Source organism: Cupressus sempervirens, chromosome 2, assembly GCF_028749045.1.
Source record: "Cupressus sempervirens isolate cs-2001-9-10 chromosome 2, ASM2874904v1, whole genome shotgun sequence".
In the NCBI taxonomy this organism is placed as follows: domain Eukaryota; kingdom Viridiplantae; phylum Streptophyta; class Pinopsida; order Cupressales; family Cupressaceae; genus Cupressus; species Cupressus sempervirens.
In genome coordinates this window covers 42,837,614-42,857,396 of record NC_143119.1, presented here as the reverse complement: position 1 = coordinate 42,857,396, position 19,783 = coordinate 42,837,614, and the positions used below count along the sequence as shown (strand labels likewise).

Here is a 19,783-nt window from a genome sequence, read left to right as displayed (position 1 = left end):
TATAATTATAAAATATGTATATACATACATATAGATATAAAAATGAAATGGCACCATTATATTATAATAATTTAATAAAATGATGTCACCTCATTAATATATTTGCAAGTGTATATATATAATTATAATAATATTCAAGATATAAAAAATATATTTGAATTATAATAATATTCGAATTATAATCTTCTAACTCTATTCTTTCCATTTTAATATTCTTTGTTTTTAAACGATTAACACTCAGCATGATAAATTGACAATAATCTTTTATGTTTCAGAAGCCAAGAAGTCACGGCTAGTTCTATATAATGGAAGCGTGAGAGGAGTCAGACACCATAATCCATATTCCCGATTTCATTCTACTGCTAGGTTTTCAAAATCTCTTTGCCTTTATACACCCGACTACATTATGCTACGTTCCAGTCTCCTCTTCGCCCATTATACACCCATTTTCCAATTATTGCAAGAGTCGGATTCACTATTAATTCAACCAGTATATCCATTCTCAAGGAGCGTTCACTATTATTTCAATCCATAGTTTCTATTCACAAGCAGTGCCTTAGAACATTGTTGTGTGTGAATCGATCATCACAGAAGACTCAATACCTCAGCAATCTTTGGATACATTCTTAGCAAATGAAGGAGAGCCGGATTACCAAGTCGTTTTTGCAAGTACATCAGGACAGACCCAAAATTATATCAGGTCATGTGTCGATCATTTCCAGTTAATGTTATTCCAATATTTTATTACAATCGACTCTATATCTGCAGCTGTAGATTATCCTCATTTATAACTATATAACTCTAGGGAGTTTCTTACCAATAAGCGTAGTGAAGAGTCCATAACATGGAGTGATAAGTTATCTTGCCAATAGATTTTGGATCCGGATGATAATTAATTCTGCAAGTTTTTAAAGAATATAATCTCTCAAATCACAGATTGTGAATAGTTGGAAGTAAATAATCAATCATGTTCCAAGCATAACTGTATACTTCTTATCATTTCCTACTAGTTTCCAATTTCCATAACAGCTAAACTGTAGATACAATCATCGGATAGAACCACTTGAGAAAGAGTTATTGAAGATGCAATAAAATCATTATTCAAATATACAATTTGGAAATCAGAATCAATGATATTTTTGCTAGTTTTTCTTTCAAGTCACAGTTTGTGATAAGCTGAAAACTTATAATATTATTTTACCAGTTAAGGATTAACAAAAAGAGCAAGTTGCTCTGAGATTTAAAACACCTAGGACTCACCAGCTGTATAGCCATGGAAAAGGTGAGGAGGTGAGATAGAATCTGCAATAACATGAAACATAATCAGATGTAACATGACAATGTTTAACATTTTTAAAAGGAAACATTCAATAGCTCATGCATGGTCATGCTTATCATATTCTCCTGCTGTCAAGTTGAGTGGTCTGATTAGATACCAGAATGCTCATTGGATGACAAGATGTTCCCTATCCATTCCGAGTAGGGAGGGCCTTTCTCGTTAGAGATTGTGTGGGGACAAGTTATAGTCCGAGGTTGGGTGCTTAAGCCCCTGACAATGTTTCACCTCTCCCCAAGTTGTCGGACATTCAACACAAAGATAAGTTATACTTTAATAATGTATATGCAAGACTAAGGTAAGATTAATTGAGTTATATCATCGTTATAATTATTTTACAATTAGACGTGAGAGATAGATTTATCTGATGGTTTGTTATATCAATTTTTCATTTATATGAATAATAAATATGAGCATATCTTCTAATCTTAAGTTATTGCCACAGTTAAGCAATCAGAAGGAAATGAATGATACAGCCGTATTTAGAGCCTAAAAGATACTGTGGTATCTGAAGCCCTAATTGATTTAGTGGTATCTGAAGCCCTAAATGATCCAATGGTAATCGATGCCCTTATTGATATAGTGGTATGTGATGCCCTAATTTTATGTAGTGGTATTTAATGGTAATCATCATTTCATTTTGATATATATTGGATGATAGTCAATTTACGATATATTATAGTGCTATTTGTGGACTAACCTGCGTGTTTGCAGAAGCATCCATAGATTGATTTTGGTCTCGAATTTTGTGGTATGTAGATTTTAATTCCCATAGTAAATTCATTAATGGCGTTTTTAAATTACTAGTTAAGAAATTTTTGTCTAACTGATTTTAGTCGTTAATATCATTCATATGAACGAAACTGATTTAACTGTCTTCCTATGAAAATGAAGTAATAACTATATTTCTTTGAGCATGTTAGTTGTTAATTAAGACCCGGAAAACTAGTTGTTACAATTTTTGGAGAAGTTGAAGAGTCGGTGTGGTTTTTGGGTGTGGATATGTAGCAAGGAAACTGAAATTTACTTTTGAACTGGTTAAATGAAGTTTTCGCTTGGATTTTGGTGAGCAATTCCATACTATGCTAACTATGAGTACTGGTTTTACCTTGCATTGAATACATCTTGGTTTTGTTCATGAATGAGACTTGCTTAAGAATGTAGAATATTACTTATTAGACATTGTTGAATAGTTATTTCCTTGTTTGGTAGCTTCCATAAATTTTATGCAATTTCAATAGCTCTTTGCCATTGTTCTGGACTATAACTAGGGTTTAGTAAAGAATGGCCTACCCGTCTTAAGTCTGTCATTGAAAAAACTATTATTCTTTGCAATGAGGGACATAGACATGTAGATTATAGGATTCCTCTGTTATTTTTCTTGTCACTCACCATGTCTTTTCAAATCTCAGTCATTTTAGGTTAGGCATCCTAATGTGACCAACCTAGCAATGCATAACAACACATAGCAGCAAAGGTCAAATGAAGTGTAGAATGCTACTCAAGGAGTAAGGGGTGAGTATGAGGTATTTACTAAGTGTTGGAGAGGTTTGTTCAATTGGGTCTTCATTAAACCATTGAATTTGTTGAAACACTACCTGTTTTGGCTTCAAACCCTCATTTCTTGCGTAATTGGAGTTTTGTGCTTTAAAAGCAACTTGAGGACTTATAACTTTGGAATCTTGGAGAGCTCTCAAATGGGTGTCCGAATGTCAAATTAGTTTTGAAAATGTTCTGGAGAAATTAAAAGTTATTTGCCAAAAAGTGGAATTGGATGCCTAATTGAATTAGCTTTGTTTAAGCCTAAGTGACAATTTCTTGTTGTGGGTATTGGAGTTGAAGCTTGAAACTTTGAGAATGATTGGAACCAAGTTAGAAAGTTGCTTAATGTCCTCACCATGCTTGTGCACTTCCTTTGAGGTGTTAGAAGTGAAAGATCCTTAGGGGTGCTTGTGAAGGTTGAAGGGAAGGTAAGGAGTCAAGTTGGAGTTAGGTGGGGTTGTGAGTGTGGGAGTAGGAACAAGGGGATTTGAGGTGTTTCATGGATTGAAAAGAGACCATTACCTATATACCTTGTGGCATGACTCATGTTGAAGGTTGGCTATTGCCTCTGAGAACTCACCTAGACCAAATTGGACTTTGCCTGTCCTAATTCATCCTTACTTGCATCTAGGGACCCCAATGGGAAGCTCATGGAGGGCATCATTGATTGCATGTAGAGGAAGGTACCTGAGGTTGAGGTAAGAGACTTAATTGTAGCCAAGATGGGAGTGTATCAAAATGCAATAGAAAAGCTATTCTCCTCAAACTTGGAAAGAAGAGGAAGAAACACTCAAACCCAAGATACAATATTTGTATTTTTGGTGTCTTTCGCATATACAATAAGTAGATAAAAACTAAGTTACTAAACATGTTTTCACCTTTTTTTTCTAACTCTTTAATATTTGTTTTGCAAATGTTTGGTGGCGAAATATGGGTGGAAATTTTCCAAATTTGAAAAAATTTGACCTTTGCATCTTATGTCAGCCATATAGCTAATCCAGTTGTGAGCATAATTGAAGCATATTCGATGTCATTCACGTGAAGAAGAGGAACAAGTTAGCACAGAAATGTCGCAATGACCTTGTTTATGTGCATTATAAGAAAGGCAAAGTTAGCACCAGTTAGTCCACTTGATTTGGATGACATAGATCCCTACTACGAGTGGACATCACAACAGCATCCTCCATTGCTCACAGATGATGGCATCCATCATTTGGAAAGGTGGGCTATGGAGGAGGATGAATCACAACAAGATTGGATGGCATTGATGAGGAGGATGAGGGCACTGAGAGTGGTGAGGATAGAGATGATGAGGAGACATTGCCAGTGTCAGCAACGTCTACATTAGGATGGAGGTCCATCCACGACTATAAAAAACTTCTAAGGCTAGACTCTCTTCCACTACTGTAGTTTTTACTAGAGTTGTTGGGAAGGAGAAGAGGAAGATGTGGCTTATTTTGATATTGTACTTGTATTTGCTTATAGTTTAACAAAGACAATTTGTTATTTATAGTTTGCTTTCGAGTTCAAACTTCAAATTATCGATGGCTACGAGTCATCAACATTCTACATGAGGAAGCGATTTTGTAACCTATTTGCATTTATATATATCTAGATCAGCTTGTTTGATTTGTTTACTCATTTTCTAATTTATTAGATGCATCTCCTTATTGAATTTTGCAAAATAAAATGAATTTCCAATTAAATTTAAGCAATTTGTATGAGTTAGTGATATTTTTCCAAGAAGTTCTTGACTTATCTTTGATATTTCCCGGTATCTTTTTTATTTACCTTCGGTAATAAGTTGTCAATAACGATATTTTGAACTGTGATTATAATGACCTGGCCTTAAAAATTTCACTAACGACATTGGAAGGGTGGGTTAGTTCGTGTAGTGAAAGGCGAGTAATTCCATCCAAGGTTAGGTGACTCCCAAGTGGTGATAAAGGCGAGTGTTAATAAAACCCCAACGCCAAAAGGTGGTCTTGAGGGGTGTTCGTTGAACCCTTGGGCTTAAGATAGTTTCAAGCACTCTATGATAATAATTCCCCATCCTACTTTAGAATTGGGAAAGAAATAAGTTAGGGTTAAATATAGCAATTATAGATTGAAATATGAATAAATTAACTATCTATTAATTTAATATTGCTCAGTCATGTATAAAGGTGCATGTTAAATAGTCAGTCCCTAGTAGGGAACATTACAATTGGCATAAGAGCATGATCCTACCATTTTGCAAGGTAGACGATTTTTTTTTTTAAATCGTTCTAGTCTATTTAAAGGAATCTATACGTACATACATACATATATATACATGTATTTGGAATGACAAGCTATAAAAATATTGTGAATAGAATATAAATTAATAACATTGATTACATTTTCTTAAATTATTTATTTATGGCTTCGTTGCACCTTCGGCCCTCAAAACAGGTCTCAGTACAAACCAAGTCAGGGTTCGTAGAATGGTCTAGGTCGAGTTCAAGCTCAGCCTTGTGGGTCCTCATGGGTCCAAAGTCAAATAAAAACATTCCCTTATTATTTTTGAGTTAAAACCGTAAAATGGGCCATTATGAAGCCTCCAAACACACTTTTTTACATATTATGAAATGATTTAATTTTGCAATCATGTATATCTCTTATTGTTTTGTATATATAATGCATATATACAAACACACACACAAACCCAAATAAACCATAATGAAAAAACAATCCATGAACTCATGAACCGAGTTCTTGTACCTGAACACGAACAAGTAATTTAGATTTATGGGGTATGTGTCTTACTCTATAAGCAATCGCAGTGGATGGATGTCATATCCTCATTGTAAGATAGAATTTTAATAATTATTAGATAATACAATGTTATTAAATAAATAATAAAGTTGCATTAAAACTAATACGAAAATACAAAACAAGAAAATAATAATTATTTAATCTACATTATTAATAAAATAATATTTAGTATGATATTTTAAATAATTTAAAAATAATAAAATTTCAAAGAGTAAAGAAATAAATTAAATTAAATACAAGAGACAATATTGTAGAAAGTATGTTAACTTTCTAAATAGAATTTAATATTAAATAAAATAAACATAAATAAGTAAGTAACATAAATTAACTAAATCTAATAAAAAGTCAACAGATGTTTAACAAATAGACATGACTCCTTAAAATTAAGATATAAAAGGGAGGAGAGTTTATTTTAGAGAGGAGAAAAAAGAAAGAGAAGAAGAGAGGAGTTCAAAGAGGAAAAATGGAAGAGGAAAGTACCACAAAGAAAATAAGGAAGTGACTTTCTAAAGAGATATCAATGGTATTGAAAGGATGTGAACCTTTGAAAGGGTCATAATTATGAATAGTTGTGACTCTTCAAAAATATTTTCATTATAGAGTATTTGGACTTTTCCAAAGGATTTTAGTTATGAAGTGTCGTGACTTTTCGAAAGATTATAATTATGAAGTGTGGTGACATTTTTAAAGGATTTGTATCATGAAAGGTTGTGACTCTTGGAAAAAGAGAAACAAAATAGTATATGTTGTCCTTTCCTTATAATTATAAAATGAAGAATTTTGGAAAGTAAATATATAGTTGAGATAATCTAGAAGGAATAATTCATTGAAGGGTCAACTAAGGATAGAGCCACATGGACCAAGTAAAGAAGAAGATAAGAAAGGTATGTTTATGGATTATATTTATTTAATTAAATTTGTGAATTTATTTATATTAATGAATCATAATCGTGGATAATATTATGTTAACCTATGAGGTTAGTACCATGGATACTAATGAAACTCGAAGCATGGAGCATGTGAGATATTTAAGATCTCTATTGCCTTCAATGGTCAACTGTCGATATTGTAGCATGGAGCATGTGAGATATTTAAAATCTCCATTGTCTTCCATGGCCAAGTGTCGATATCATAGCATGGAGCATGTGAGATATTTCAGATCTCCATTGTCCGCCATGGCCAATAATCGACGTACCAGAATATTCTGAAGTTGTCAACATATGCATATGTGAGTAGCCTTGGATAGAGGATGCTTGTCCAAGAAGAATCTTAAGGGGTGTGCTTCCAGGAACATGGCTAAGTAGCTATGAGCTAGGAAGCCCAACTTGGAGACGTCCCTAAGATTGGGGTTGACTTAGAAGGTAGAATAATATAGTTAGTTTTATTATTATTGTGATTCTAACATTTATTTTGCAGGTATTACTTGTCCCTAACTAACCCTATTAGTGGGGACATTACAATGGAGGAAGTAAGTTAGACTATTGCAGTTTACCAGTTCTCCCAAATCTAGTACGTCACCCCAAGAGATGGAATTGTCACAATGGGATGATCCCCCCTCTTGTGGGCCAAGAGGTGATTTGTCATAGTGGGACATTGTGTGCTCCTAGACTTAGTTGGGTTGAGCAGTTTGCAAATGCACTCTTGAGGCTTTTCTACCAAACTAACCATGATTAGTTAGGAAAATCCATTTATTATTATTTGTTGTCTTGGTATACGAAGGAATCTAACGTGTCGATTATGTGTACACTCCATGCATGCTACATGTCTTCATGCTCCATGTCTCAATGCATTTATGTGTATACTTCATATATGTTTTATGTCTTCATATATTCATATATAAATTTCATATTTTCAAGTGTATGCTCCATATGTGGCTCTACTTGTGATTGATCTAAAATAAGAGAATAACTAAAGTGAACCAAAAATACAAAAAATTTAGCGAAGTTCGCCAAATTCTATATCAGTTTTAATGTCATTACAAAATTGCCTAGAAGATGAGATAAAAATTGTCCTTGAGTCAAATTATACTATCAAACCATAAGAAGAAAACATATACTTGCTTGAGGACAAGCAAGTTTGGGAAGGGTGGATGATAATGTCCCTTTTGGAAAGAGAGTTCAATAAATAATAATAAAGCTAAAAATAAAAAAAATTACAAGAGACAGTTGTAAAAAGCATGTACACTTTTTTAAATAGATTTTAGTATTAAATAATACTATATAAATTTTAAAAGAACAAAAATAAAATATAAATTAAAATATAAGAGTATTAAACTAAAATATATTTAAGTTTAATGAATGGTCAAAAGGCATGAAAAAGATGTGACTCCCTCAAACATGCGATGTGAAAGGGAGAATAGAATTTCTTCGGAAGGGGGAAGCAAAAGATGATAAAGCTCATTAGAAAAGATAGAGAGTAGCATAGAAAGAAAGATAAATTAATTAATGACAAAAGGATAGGTCTCTTCCCAATAAGATGCAACCATTCAATGCAAAGAATATTTAGTAAGGATTGAAATCATTCCCCAAGGCATGGAATTGGAGAATATATATTTGGCTGCTCGTCATGGGCTGAATAAGAATGGAGCTTGAGATTATAATATTATAATATTATTGTAGTAAATTAAGAAACATATATACAATAAGTTTATATTATAGAGGTGGTTAATAATGTATATTAAGATATATATATATATAGTATTTATATATAATAATAATTAGAAATATATATATATATATATTATAAGTGAGCATCTATACATACATAGATATATCAAAAGAAATTTATAATACAAGGAACACTATTATAGTGGTCTAGCCTTAAAAATTTCACCAATGACTTTGGAAGGGTAGGTTGGTTTGTGTAGGGAGAGGTAAGTAATTCCAACCCAAGTTAGGTCACTCCCATATGATGATATTCATGGCTGTTTATGAAACTCTTGGTCCAAATAGCAGTATTGATAAGTGTTCATGAAAACATTGGCATTAATTGTGGAGATGATTTTGAGTGCCCTATGTCAGTAATTCCCCATCCTCCTTTAAGTCGAGGAAAGAAGTAAGGATTAGGCTTAAATATAGAAATTATAGATTGTAATATGAACAAATTGACTATCTCTTAATTTAATAATGTATAATTAAGCTGACCAGCTTTCTTTAGTGGAAGCATTCATCAATGTAAACTTTCTAGCATTTAAAAAAAAATTGACAGTCATATTAGTGTCATGCATACAATGGCATACACCCCTCTATAGGAGGTCATCCAAAAAATGGTGTAAGAAAAAAGAAACCTTCCATATTCTACAGCCCTGTTGACAATTTCTATCCACGTATGTAGAAAGGCCGAAAATAATGGAAGTAACAAATGCTCATTAATAATAGAAATGAACAAAGCAATGAAATAGAATACTAAGGAGTGGCAAGTGGCAAGAACAATGGAAGACGAACAGGATAAAGTAGTGGGTGCTTTTTTTAGCAATTTTAATAATAGAATGTGACGTGTAAATGTGCTCTTAGTCTGATAATAATGTGGTTAATAAGGAATACAAATAGTTGTTACGTTTCTTTTCTTATCGGCTATTTTAAAAAAAAGGTGCAACCCACTATGACTTCATTCTATTATCATTTTCATCGGCCTGAAATCGGAGCCCAAGCCTCAGCTTTCGAAGCTTCTCAGTCCACTATAATTCCGCATCTTCTTCATCAAATTTCAGAAGGCAAGGTTTGTTAGATTTATATGTTTTCCCTTCGAATCTTATTTACAATTTTATTTTCTAGAGCCGGGAAGGAATACGTTTCTTTGATACACAGATGTAATGTTGGACAGATGTAATGTTGGAGGGTTTTAGTTGAATTTAACAGATATGCATGTTTGGGAGAGATTACACATAAAATCTTATGCAGTTTTTTTAAACTGTGGTTTTAGATTGAAGTTTGTGACATTATTATCAACACTGTTTTCATGATTAATGACTGTTAATTAAAAATTGCATTGATGATAACCATTGTTATTTTATAAAATTAAATTGTACAATTTTGATGAGATGTAGAAGTAGTCGGCTCTATAGCTCATGTGTTGGCAGATATCTTCAACCTCGTCAGTGCTCAGCATATTACTATTGGATAAAAATTTTAATTGGAGTGGCTTCTGTTTCTTATTTTGACCACAGTTTCAAATGTTAAAAATAATTTGAAATATTTTTTAATTTATTTTCAATCAATGTTTTGCATGATATCATTACACAACCAACATCATCACAAAGGGGCATTCACTCTTATTGCCACAACCATGATAAAATAGTGAAATATAAGTCATATTTGCAGGACAGGGTTTTCAACATCCTTTATGATTTATTTTCATATTTGCAACTCATCTTTCACATAACTAATTTCTCTTTTTTTTTTTTGTTATCTATATATTCAATTAGTAATTCTATGTTGTTTCTATTATTTTATTATTTAAAATAACTTAAAACTTTTAGTACAAAATTATGCTTTTTACTGGAATAGAATGAATATTTTCTATATGCTAAATGTAAAAAATTGATTTGGATTTCGGGTAAATAGTAAATTGTGAAATCTAATAGATATAACAGTATATTAGATGCCATATAAGATTTTTTTTAAATACTAGAAAGTGAATGAACCAAATTACAAAAATCCTATCCATCAATTTTGATTATTTTTCTTTCAATATTTTTTTTATTTCTATTTATTTGTTATGATTATATTGAATTATTAATTCTATGATGTTTCTATTATTTAATTATTTAAAATAAATTGAAACTTTTGGTAGAAAATTATATTTTTTATTTCTATCTAGTTGTTATGGATATTTCTATTATTTATATTATTTTAAATTAATTAATTTTATAATATTTCTATGATGAGCTATTCGTATTTCTAAACTTTACATATTTTAAATTAGATATCTCTCAGCTTAATTTAACAACAAAATTAATTAAAATTTTAGGTATGCTAGTAATGTGTAAAGGTGCATGTTAAATAGACAGTCCCTAGTAGAGGACATTACGAAATGACCATGTGGAGAACGAACACCTCATTCAAGGTTTCATCCACAACAACCAAAGAAGATAAACTTCACCAAAGCGAATATGAATGTTGTGAATAGTGTCTCTCTAATCTCAAATATGAGACTCCACAAACAAAATTGCAAAGTACGTTAAGTAGTCATCTCATGGAATAGTATCTAGCATTAATGTTATTGTAGCTATAGTCGGATTCCTTCAGGTTGGCATAGATAACATTAAGGTTGAAATGATATAATTAATGAGATATAATAATTATATATAATATAATAATCATATTAATAATATCATTATTATATAGAAAACTGTTACACTCCAAATTTTTGCTTAATTTTAAAAAATATATCATTATAGCTGTTGAAGTTATAAATGAAATTGAGTTGGAGAATTAAATTGTTATTTATTTGATTTCATGTGAAAATGAAGCGATTAGTTATTCGTTATCGTTCTTATGAAATTGAAATATTGGTTAATCTTTATTTCCTTAAGGAAATGAAATAACGGTTTTCATTATGATGATATATGAATGGCAAGTGGTTAGCTAGTATGAATATTTGATTTTAATTAAACAATTTGGAAATACACTATTACCTTGATTAATTATTTTTGTAGGAACACGACGAGGGGGGGGGGAGCATTGCCAGAAACAGAAAAGGTATGAGGGCATCACCTACCATTGAGTTATCAAGTATGGGTTCTAGGCCACTTTGGTCAAGGGAGCTAGACTAGGCAAGCAAGTTCATACCAAGTGATCACCATGAACAAATTGGTCAATGTACTTAATAAAAATAAAGAAATAATCAAACTAGAACAAATTATTACATTTACATTTATAGAAGATTTCAGAGCTTCCTGTCATGGCAAAGCATGTTATAATATAATGATACCATGGTACCTATACATGCTTGTACATGTACGTGCATATACACGGACACATGCATATATTCCATTTTATTGTATGTACATATGTCTTATGCATAATATACGTATACTTGGAATATTACCTATGCATACGTATACATGTACTTACATATGCAAGTCTGGATGGGTGCAAATGATACCCCTATATTGTAACATTAAAGGAATCCTTATTTCCAATTTATGCCAATGATTCAATTTATTAATTCCAACTACTGGAAATTTTATAATTATATTTGTGCCATTGGCCCATTACATTAATCTGTGGCCTATTTTTATTAAGGAACCATTAATTTATCAGCCACCTTGTTAAGGTTCTTGAGAGTAACTTATTTTGATGCCACCTTTTCTTCTTGTTCATAACCGAACATGCATTTTGAAGAGACAAGCTCATTATATTTGATAGTTGGATATCAAGCAGACTCTGTCATGTCCCCCTATTTATAAGATTTAATAATTATTATTATTAATAATAGGACAAATAATAATAAATTAAATTATTATTATTATATATTATACATATAATAAAGAAAATAATATCATATAATATATAAGTTAGAGTAGGGTTGTCATTGCACCAAAAGACTGATCTATCAATGCCGATACAACCACTCAACTTAATAGTACACAACAGGCGGTTAAGCCCTTGTCACAAATCCCGAGGGGAGTGTTGAATAAATTTCCAACAATCTCCCCCTCAGCGTTACCCGAGGGTATGAGGATTCAAACCTGTGACCAAGCTCTAATACCACTTGTTACAATGGGGTTGTCATTGCATCAAAGGCCCGATCTATCAATGTCCGATACAACCACTCAACTTATCATACATAGGAGGCAGTTAAGCCCTTCTCACGAATCCCGAGGGGAGCACTGAATATATTTCCAACAATATATTGATCAATAGAATTGTACCATTGTAATTAATATGATGAATACAATAATATGATAAACTAATCAATTAATAAAGAAAATGATAATTGTACCAGGTCAAATATTCTTCCACATTGCTAATTTCCAATTTTATATGATAAGCTTTGAAATCTTGGCTGGAGGTTGATGGAATTTCCTTGATAATATAGTTGGAGCATGGCTCCAAGGGACTGCCATTTTCTCACACATATGATTTAGTAATATCATGCTTAAGAAATTTGAATTCTTCACTATCTTTGTGAGAATGTATTTTATTTCAGAAATTTGTTTTTTATTGGAAGGATTATCAATCTAGTGTAGACTTATACAGAAGCCTTTTTCTGTATGCCTTATGAGATAAGGGAAGGCACTCTTATAGAGTCAAGAAATTGTTATAAGAACTTAAAGATTTATTTATGAGTGACTGTTATAAGCACAGAATGTACTGAGAGTTCAAACTGTGGTAAAATAAGATTGATCGATGCAATAAACAACCACACCAAGATTCATCCAGGAAGACCAGCAAGGCCGAGATGAAGAGTGTGGTTTTATACCAAATGAATATCGGATTATACCTACAAGATAACACAAGGATATTGGAAACAAATAAACAAATAATAAGCTTAAGCAAAACTAGCTTAACTAATTACTTCATGGTGATCAAGGTGTTAATATTGTTGTCCATTCGAGCAATGGGTGATTGGGCACACTCTGTCCATACAAGTCCCTAGCCAGGGTAGGCTTAGAACTTTAGTGTCATGCTTACTGCTATGATCACTAGAGGTCAGGGTTGCTAAAAGTTGGCAAATAGGTTAGTGGAAGGTATCTGTGGCCTAGCTAACTACCTAGCCGGTACTCTTAACACCGAGATGCTCAATGCTAGGACAGGGTGTCCCATGCCTGTCCCTTGGTAGGGGGGCCTTTCTTAGTAGAGATTGTGTGGGGATACTAAGGGTCCGCGGTCGGGAGGTTAAGTCCTTGACAACGTATCTCTTCACTAGATGCCAAGATTGGACAAATACAACTAGTACTGCATGTATTCCATCTTCCCATAACAGGTATAATACCTTTATGTACTTCTCGTTTCTGCAGCTAATTCAGTTATTTACTCTCCTTATATATTTACCTCAGTTATTTCCTTTTTATTTAAATAGAAATCAGTTATTCTCATTATAGCTGTTAAAGTCTTTCAATTGATTATGAAAAGTAGTCGTTATAACTATATCTTTTTAGATGAACGTGGAAAGCAACATAAATTGTTCTAAGTCTCTAGTGTTTTTAAAGGGTTAGGAAAATGGTATGCTACAGCTACAGCCTACAACACAAAGGTGAATTGTGAGTCTCTCATCTGGGAGGTCTTAGGTTTGAATCTACTCAAGCTTAACAAGTAATAATAATTAATTAATCTTGGCTTCAACCCATTACCCATCAAAATATATATATATAATTATTCTAAGATAATATAATATAATTATAATATTGTGATAATATAATTATATTATAGTAATTATTTAATGAATCATGATTATATATTAATTATATAATTAATAAATATTTAATTAATTGGGCCACATGTGAAGAGTGGTGTCCCTTGGTGAAAGGGCACCTCTTGCATATATAATGAGATGTTAATCTCATTTATTAAAAAAAAGACACAATTGAAAAATAATCAGATATATACAATTTGCATAACCGTGAAACATACAAATATGAAATAAGTTTTTAAAAAAATCTAGAAGACAATGTGTTTCACGTTACACTAAATCACAAATAGTCATTGATGTAACAACACAAGTATCCTCAAAAGAAACAGTAGATGTAGAAGAAGAAATGTAAGGATCAAGAAATGGATCTGATGTGAGAATACCCAAGTTCAAGAAACCAAAGTTCTCCTCAATATCAAGATTCGCACTAGGAGCATTATCAACAACCAAGAGATCAAAATCATCATCAGTGCAAAGCATATAACCGAGATGCATGAGCAACCATCCCAATAGCAACTATCTCTTTGTTTTCCAAGTCTCAAACAACTCCTGACAAGACAGCAACATAAAGAGAGGGAGCCTCTTGAGTCGACAAAAGAAAAGAACGTCTCCACTACCATTAGACTGTTTTATTCTAGCAAATGAAAGATATCGAGCATGCAATGGGTGTGAAATGAATTTGAGGGAGCCTCTTGAGGAGTTTCTAGTGTAACACGAAGACTCGCACCTCCTTCCCAAACCTCAAAGTACCTATCCCCAAGACGTCCCCACACCAAGTACTTGAGTGCCCAAGTATGCCCACCTCTGTCATTCCGCAACTATGTCATCCTTGGGATGGGTACTTGAATATCTATTTGATTTTTTATTGTTGAATGTTACTATTGGGTATGTAATATGTTAATACTTGAATGTTAAATGGTTCTAGTTCATATTGCAATTTTGCTATGTTCAAGTATTTTAATTTAGTATGTTCTAATGAAACATCATTTCATAACTAGCATTTCATATTCGATATGTATACAACAACCCTCCCTGCCCATCCTCCCCTTGCTGTTGTCCCCTAGCCATCCCCCTACCATCTTGAAAAATGAGGCCCATTTTCCCCTCGTCCCATAAACTCGACTCGACATACCCCAGTATCGGTGTTACAATGGGAGTTCCAGAAAAATCTTGGTGCCCCTTAAATATTTGCACAAGAGACCTAGTGATAATCTACACACACTGCATATTTTTTATTCCTCAAAGGATGCAGTAATATTTTAAAGCATAAAAAAATTTGGATTAGTCTCCAACAAAACTATTTCCACTCCGATTATCTCCTCCCAATAATGTGAAAAACACTCAAGCAGAAAGCAAAAACTGTCACAAGAGTTGTCTTCTGAAGCACAAGGCACAACCAATATAAAACACATATACATACCACCCGATATCAAAATGAAGCATAGACAACAGCTATTGTAAAAATTACAGCACAAAATAACTATGAACTGACACAAGGAGGAAATAACACAGTATTAAATAAGCCCGATCCTAAATAATCGTGATGGCAAGGAGTGCGATACCAAAAAGATGTGAAACCTCTGCTTTAAGTTAATTTATATCTCCAGGCCATTAGAAGTTGCAGAACAACTTAAATCCTTGACAGTGTGGCTGTTGAACAACACACCATACAATCAAACTCAAGAACCCATACAAATAGAGTAGTTCATGTCTCTTGTCCCAAGCCTCTATATCCAATATGCTCAAATACTCAACATTGCAACAAGAAAACTTCCTGATAAACTATTATCAAATGAGGCTCTGATACAATGTCGAAAGTGGAGCCCAGAAAATAAGATGATAAACAACAATAAGAAAGAGCCAAAAGAAAAACAATAAACGCCATAAATACCCTGGGAAAACCCTTCGAGAATGAAGGGAAAAACACAGCCACACAACAAAAGATTATTTAATTGATAATAAACTTTAAGTGAACAAAGCATATCACTTGATGTGATTCATATAAATAAAAGAGAGACTCTTCATGTTATAAACGAAAGTCCCTTCAATTTCCTAAACATAACACTTTATTACAAATACAACTCTTCGTATTCCCATGCCTTACCGCATGTCAAAAGACACGTCTTTATTTGTTATCATAATTACATCATAAGTGTCATCTTCAGCTTAAGGTCGCCATGACAATAATAACATCCATATTTCTAGAGAAAAAATCTCTATCGCAGCTACAAACTCCAACACCCTATTTCGTTATGGATGATCTAATAGATGGAAACAAGATTCGATAGATCGGGTACACACAAAACATCATCAAAGGTGTCATTAATATCAATAGAACCTTTCCCAATTACACTCGTATAAGTGTTGTTCTCCATCAAAATAGGTGGCACAACACAAGGATCGAAATAAGAACCTACACTATATAGAACCAATATATATGATGAGAACCTCTGCAATCTAGGAGTCAACTCCCTGATTCAAAACATGTAGAAGCACACAGCTTTACCATTAGCTGCTTCAGAAGCAAGTCCTACATAACCTTTTACCTTTGTATATCCTAAATGTTTTGAATAAGAAGAAGTTGATTTGAACATTTGGGAAGGAAGATCAATATTTTTTTTAGATATTTCAATTCATCAATATCCTTCTCATAATAAGAATGTTCTTCATGTCTACTTCTTTTGCAATATGCATGGGTAGACTTCACCTTCTTAGATGAATCATCTTTTTAAAATGATTTATGTTGTTCTCTATCTGTATGTGGCTCTTTCTTCAAATCCTTTTGTTTCTTTTCAAATTGTGTTGGCTCTTCTATCCCTTATAGGCTGACTAGCCAACAAGGCCTCATTCTTTGATGGCTCAATGAGACCCATAGAAAGAAGCTTTTGTTGTTTATGTATCAAGATCTCAAAAAAAAGATGCAAATGAAGCCCTCACATCAGTTGATCCCATAGAATGTTTCTAATTTTTTAGCTTACTTGGTCTTATCTCTTGTATAGATCCTAGGTACATGGAGGGTCATTCAGAAATATGGGACCAAATTTTCCCTGATGAGGAAGATGTAGCAATGGTGGATGAAGTGGTTCATCCAGATGGCCTTTAAGTATTACCCCCAATTCCCCTACCATCAGAGGAATGTAGGTTTGAGAGTGCTGAGTATCTAGAGAGCATCATGACTAAGGACCTTGATATATGGATGATCAAAATGTAGAAGAGTAAATGATAGACTTCTGCTTTTTTTTTTTTGTTTACGTATCAGCATCTAACTGTCAAGATTTTTGAATTTCAATATGTAATGATAATCTGATATGAAATATGTAGTGCAAATTTCGAACTCTTTGACACAATGGCATTCGAGATTTGTGTATTTAAACTATAAAATTCAAGTTTAGCTTTACCGTCATTCTTGTTTTGAATGTTCTATGTCATGATATTTTCGAAGAACCATTTTTATTTTTTTTGAAATGGCATCTCCAAGTACTGCTTGTCTCCTATTTTAAAAACTAGCCATACCAATACCAATAGCCATCTCCTAGTAACACCTTGATTATTGTCAATAAGAAATAAAGAATAAAGCAGAGGGCAAATTTAATTTCTTCTTGCCTCATTAGGATTTATTACATCAAGCTTCCTTCTGGAATTCTTCGGTTTATTGACATTCTGAAGATGAAGATGTTCTTCTAATAAGCAAGTATCCTGAAGCAAATCCTGCAAAAATAACCAACAACAACCATGGCAATCAAAACAGGCGTACTGAAAGAATTGAGATTCCAAACATTTTAATGAAACCTATCATTACCAATTGCACATACAACAGGGTCCAAAGCATAAAAACCCAGAAACTAAATTTATTTTATACATAGGAACTAGATTCGTCCAAGCATTTCAAATAATACACACTGTTAATAGGCTATCAAGAAAATTGCTTCTCAACTTGCAGACATTTATTAGTCCAACCTTGTTTTTTATCGTTCTTTATTTAGAAAGCTTTTCAAGAGGTTTCTCTAAATGAAGTGATACCTTCAACAAGTGCTCCAATCATAAGCCAATGAAAGAAACCTCTCAACCATAAGTTTCATCTAGTGTTTGAAACAACACCACAAGAAAAATAGCTAGTCTTTGAACAGTTGCAAAAAGAATAATATAATTTCGAACAATCAGTATCACAACAAAACAAACAATAAAGCCCTTTAAGAGACAAATTAATGGGTAATAGATAATGGAAAAAAAACATCATATGGTAAACTTTGTAAAGTTAAATACCCTCACATATTATTGTCCTTCTCGATTTATTGCCATTTCTAATCAATTCCTCTATGAGTAGGGAGACATGAAGCAAATGGTATAAGTCAGAAAGGATCCAGAAATATTTAACCAAACAATTTTCATGTGCAAAAGTTAATTTCTTCCCGTCATTTCATGATACACTGGCATTGCTGGTCAGAAATTCAGCATGGCTCAACATAAGAAAGAAAATTCTTGATAAATATAGATTCTAAACTTCGCCTAACATTTCAACATGCATAGTCCAATAACTGCTCACCTTGTTAACTGTTACACCAAACTTAGTTCTTGATCTTTTTAGTTTAGATGGCTTTCCAAGAGATTCGCCTAGATGAAAAGAGCCTTCCAATGCATCCTGCAAAAATAGCTATTCAATGTAACTACCCCTGAATGAATTTCAAGTGTGATTGTAAGTAATTAATTCAATATTTTAAAGCATTACAGAAGAGCAAATGATCCTTATGCTAGTCTCTCAATTTTTATTATTATACTCACTATAAATATGGACATGTCATAAAACAACATAACCCCAAATTGATCCTTTTGTGTATGGTATAAGATCAGGCTCATACTATTACGATATTAGATAATTTCTATTTACTCTCTCTTCTATCTTTTTCTAATGGTCACTCTTTTAGTAATGTTTCCATAAACTCCTTATGTTCATTATAGAAACTTTTTTTTTTCACTCTACAAGAAGGTTTCTATTTCCTCTCTCTTGTTCATTATAGAAACATTCTCTCGTATACTTGTATATATAGATCATTTCTGATCTTTGTTTAATAACACATTCAATATTTCACCAAAACATGGTATCAAAGCAGGTTGATGGGATTTCTTAAAATTTGGTGGATTTTTTAAGAAAATTTAAGCCCCTTCTCATCTAGAATTTTTTCCAAAAATTTGTTTTTCGATTTTTAGAAATAAAAATTGCAAGCCCTAGTTGAGGTTTTGAATTCACAATTTTTTAATTTGGGCAAAAATCTCTGATTTTCGTAAGTTGCTTGCATGTGCTTGCATGTTCTTGCATGTTGCTTGCATATGCATTTTGTTACTTGCATGTGCTCTCTTGTTTCACCGCCCTTTAAAAAATTTGATGGGTTTTCATAATTTTTTCCCTTACAAATTTTATGATGGGTTTTCATAAATTTTTCCCTTAAAAATTTTCTGATGGGTTTTCATAATTTTTTCCCTTGAAAAAAATTGTATTCTGTAATTCACAAAGTTGTGAGGAATTCCTTTGTGGGTTTTAAACCCATCTCTAATTTTTGTCCAACAATTTCATTTTCCACCACTTCTGCCATTTTTTGGGTTTTTCAAAAACGTCTAGCGTTTCTAGCAGAACTCTCAGATTATTTGTCATTTTGAAAATCTTTCAATAGATTCTTGATAGGTTTTTGTAGATCTCAACTGTGTCGGACTCTATTTTTTTTGGGTGCATTGTTTTCTATGCCTCATTTTTTGAGCCAA

General features: G+C 32.6%; 1 protein-coding gene across 30 annotated transcripts in view; it reads right to left on the bottom strand.

Annotated features, from left to right (window-relative positions):
• LOC149570978 (uncharacterized) overlaps positions 1-19,783 on the bottom strand; it is a 252,939-nt gene that overhangs the window by 192,432 nt on the left and 40,724 nt on the right. For 25 of the 30 annotated variants that reach the window (XM_089812529.1, XM_089812544.1, XM_089812547.1 and 22 more), the window contains exons 2-3: positions 18,573-18,668; positions 17,633-17,737 (exon numbers count right to left, since the gene is read on the bottom strand). In XM_089812529.1, coding sequence (XP_089668655.1) covers positions 17,633-17,737; positions 18,573-18,668 — 201 coding nt within the window. The remainder of the gene's footprint in view (positions 1-17,632; positions 17,738-18,572; positions 18,669-19,783) is intronic. The other 5 variants (XM_089812549.1, XM_089812535.1, XM_089812543.1 and 2 more) reach the window with 1 other exon arrangement.